This window comes from Sinocyclocheilus grahami, unplaced genomic scaffold (genome assembly GCF_001515645.1).
Source record: "Sinocyclocheilus grahami isolate Dianchi unplaced genomic scaffold, SAMN03320097.WGS_v1.1 scaffold187.1, whole genome shotgun sequence".
Classification (NCBI taxonomy): domain Eukaryota; kingdom Metazoa; phylum Chordata; class Actinopteri; order Cypriniformes; family Cyprinidae; genus Sinocyclocheilus; species Sinocyclocheilus grahami.
In genome coordinates, this window is record NW_015505366.1 from 1,308,876 (window position 1) to 1,311,545 (window position 2,670).

Here is a 2,670-nt window from a genome sequence, read left to right on the forward strand (position 1 = left end):
ACCCCCTCACCCCCTGACACACACACACACACACACACACACACACACTCACTGACACATACACACACTCACTGACACTGACATACTTTCACAGACACACACACACACACACTCACTCACTCACTCACTCACTCACTGACACACACACTCACTGACACACTTTCACAGACAGACACAGACACACACACACCTGAAGCGTGAGGCGTTTGACAGCGTTCCAGGTGTGTGTTATCAGGTTCTTCATGTGCTCCTCTGGACTCACGTGACATTCTTCAGATGATGGAAAAACTTTCACTGGAACAGAGAGAGGCCTCGACTCTATACACACGCGCGCACGCACACACACACGTGCACACGTGCACACACACACACACACACACAACACACACACACCCACATACAGACACCCACACACACACACACACACACACACACACACACACACACACACACTCACTGACACATACACACACTCACTGACACTGACATACTTTCACAGACACACACACACACACACTCACTCACTCACTCACTCACTCACTGACACACACACTCACTGACACACTTTCACAGACAGACACAGACACACACACACCTGAAGCGTGAGGCGTTTGACAGCGTTCCAGGTGTGTGTTATCAGGTTCTTCATGTGCTCCTCTGGACTCACGTGACATTCTTCAGATGATGGAAAAACTTTCACTGGAACAGAGAGAGGCCTCGACTCTATACACACGCGCGCACGCACACACACACGCGCACACGTGCACACACACACACACACACACACACACACACACACACAGTGTTAATGCAGACAGATTCAGATTGTTCTTCATTGTTCATAACACACGCAATCATGTGTGTGCGTGTGTGTGTGTGTGCGTGAGTGTGAGTGAGTGTGTGAGAGAGTGTGTGTGTGTGTGCACGTGCGTGTGAGTGTGAGTGAGTGTGTCAGTGAGTGTGTGTGTGTGTGTGTGTGTACAGATAATGCACATACAAATCAAACAATTATTTACAGGAAGAAAAGAGAAGGAAGTCAAGTTAAGACCAGCTTTAGTGTGTGTGTGCAGATCGGTGTTGTGTTTCTGTTAATGAAAACCACACTGCAGTAACGCATCGACTCCGAGAGGCTTTTGATTACACTGGGAAATGATCAACATCTGCAGTGTGAAGGTCAAAGCATCTCCAGCAGCTCCTGCAGACAAGAAACATGCGAACCAGCCCAAAGCTCCCACACAACACCTCATGAAGCAGCAGAGCGACTCTCCAACGCTCCTCAAATGCTCTAACATGGGTATTTATGATCAAAATGCTACTTTTTTTTTTTAAAGAGCTCTGGGTTTGCCGTGTTTGTTTGTAGGTCTGTACAATTTGGCCAAAAATTCATATTGTGTTTATATATCTACACGACTACAAAATAATGAAATATATATACACACACACACACACACACACACACACACATATATATGTATATATATAAAATATAAAATAAATAAAAGTTCTTATTATTTGAAAAATATTAAACAAATGAAGAAATATATTACAACTGCAATTATGCTATTCCATTTTAAAATATTTAATAAAATCAGTTTATTAATAATTTTATTTTACAGTATAACTATAAAATCACAATACTAATATTTATGTCCTAGTTTCTTCAATTTCAAAACATTAAACAAACATTTTTATGACCACTCCTTATTACTAACCTAGTGAAATGGGTTAATTGAGAAACTGAGAACACTCATCTCACACTCATGCAAATGACACGATGTTTCACTAGTTTTACATCTTTCTTTTTTGGTTCAACATTTAAAATATAGAACTGATATGTTCACATGTACAGATATGTAGATACAGCGGCGTCCTACAGAAGCCAGATCTGTGGAGAAGAGCTCGAATCGGGTATTTTAGACAGAAATATCCTTGGTTCAAGTGGAAAGACAAGAGGTTAGGCATATAGCAAGTATTAAACAAATAAAACACACCAAAGGGAATTCTCTGGTAAAACTACTGGCGTAGGATCTGAAAAGTGGTTGGGGACACATTTTAAATCTCATCAGCCTCTCTTCACAATACAAAGCAGTTTCAAATGGCTTTTTAACAAGATGCACATGGGATATCAAATGAACGTCTAATAAACTTCAGCAAATGAAGCTTTTTTTAAACAGAACTTTGAAAACTAAACTAATGTTGCAAGCATGCCTGACTGAAAATGCATTGTTTCTTATTAGACAGAACTTGAATGAACATACGGACACTGAACAAATGTTGTCTCTCGTTGTGTGAGGCTTCCTGCGTATGATCTGCACGTCTGTAATAGTGTGTGTGTGTGTGTGTATATGTATGAGTGTGTGTGTGTGTGTGTGTGTGTGTGTGTATGTATGAGTGTGTGTGTGTATGTATGAGTGTGTGTGTGTGTGTACCTGTCACAGTCTTGGTCTTCACAGGACTGCTGGTGTAGTCTGATGCCTGATTACTGGGTTGTTTGGTTAGTGGTGTGCTGCCAACAGATGCTTCATCCTCCCTCCTCTTCTTCATCACCATGGAAACCTGCAAGCATCACCCAGCATCAGCGACTTCACACACAAACACATACACACACACACACACACACACTCACTCACTCACTCACTCATACACACACACACACACACACACACACAC

The 2,670-nt window shown here is 41.9% G+C and overlaps 1 protein-coding gene across 1 annotated transcript in view; it reads right to left on the bottom strand.

Moving 5' to 3' along the window:
* The window catches only part of LOC107594638 (vacuolar protein sorting-associated protein 13B), a 53,702-nt gene that overhangs the window by 3,941 nt on the left and 47,091 nt on the right, over positions 1-2,670 (bottom strand). Inside the window, exon 13 of the mRNA XM_016284757.1 lies at positions 2,437-2,556. Within this exon, the coding sequence (XP_016140243.1) occupies positions 2,437-2,556 (120 nt within the window). The remainder of the gene's footprint in view (positions 1-2,436; positions 2,557-2,670) is intronic.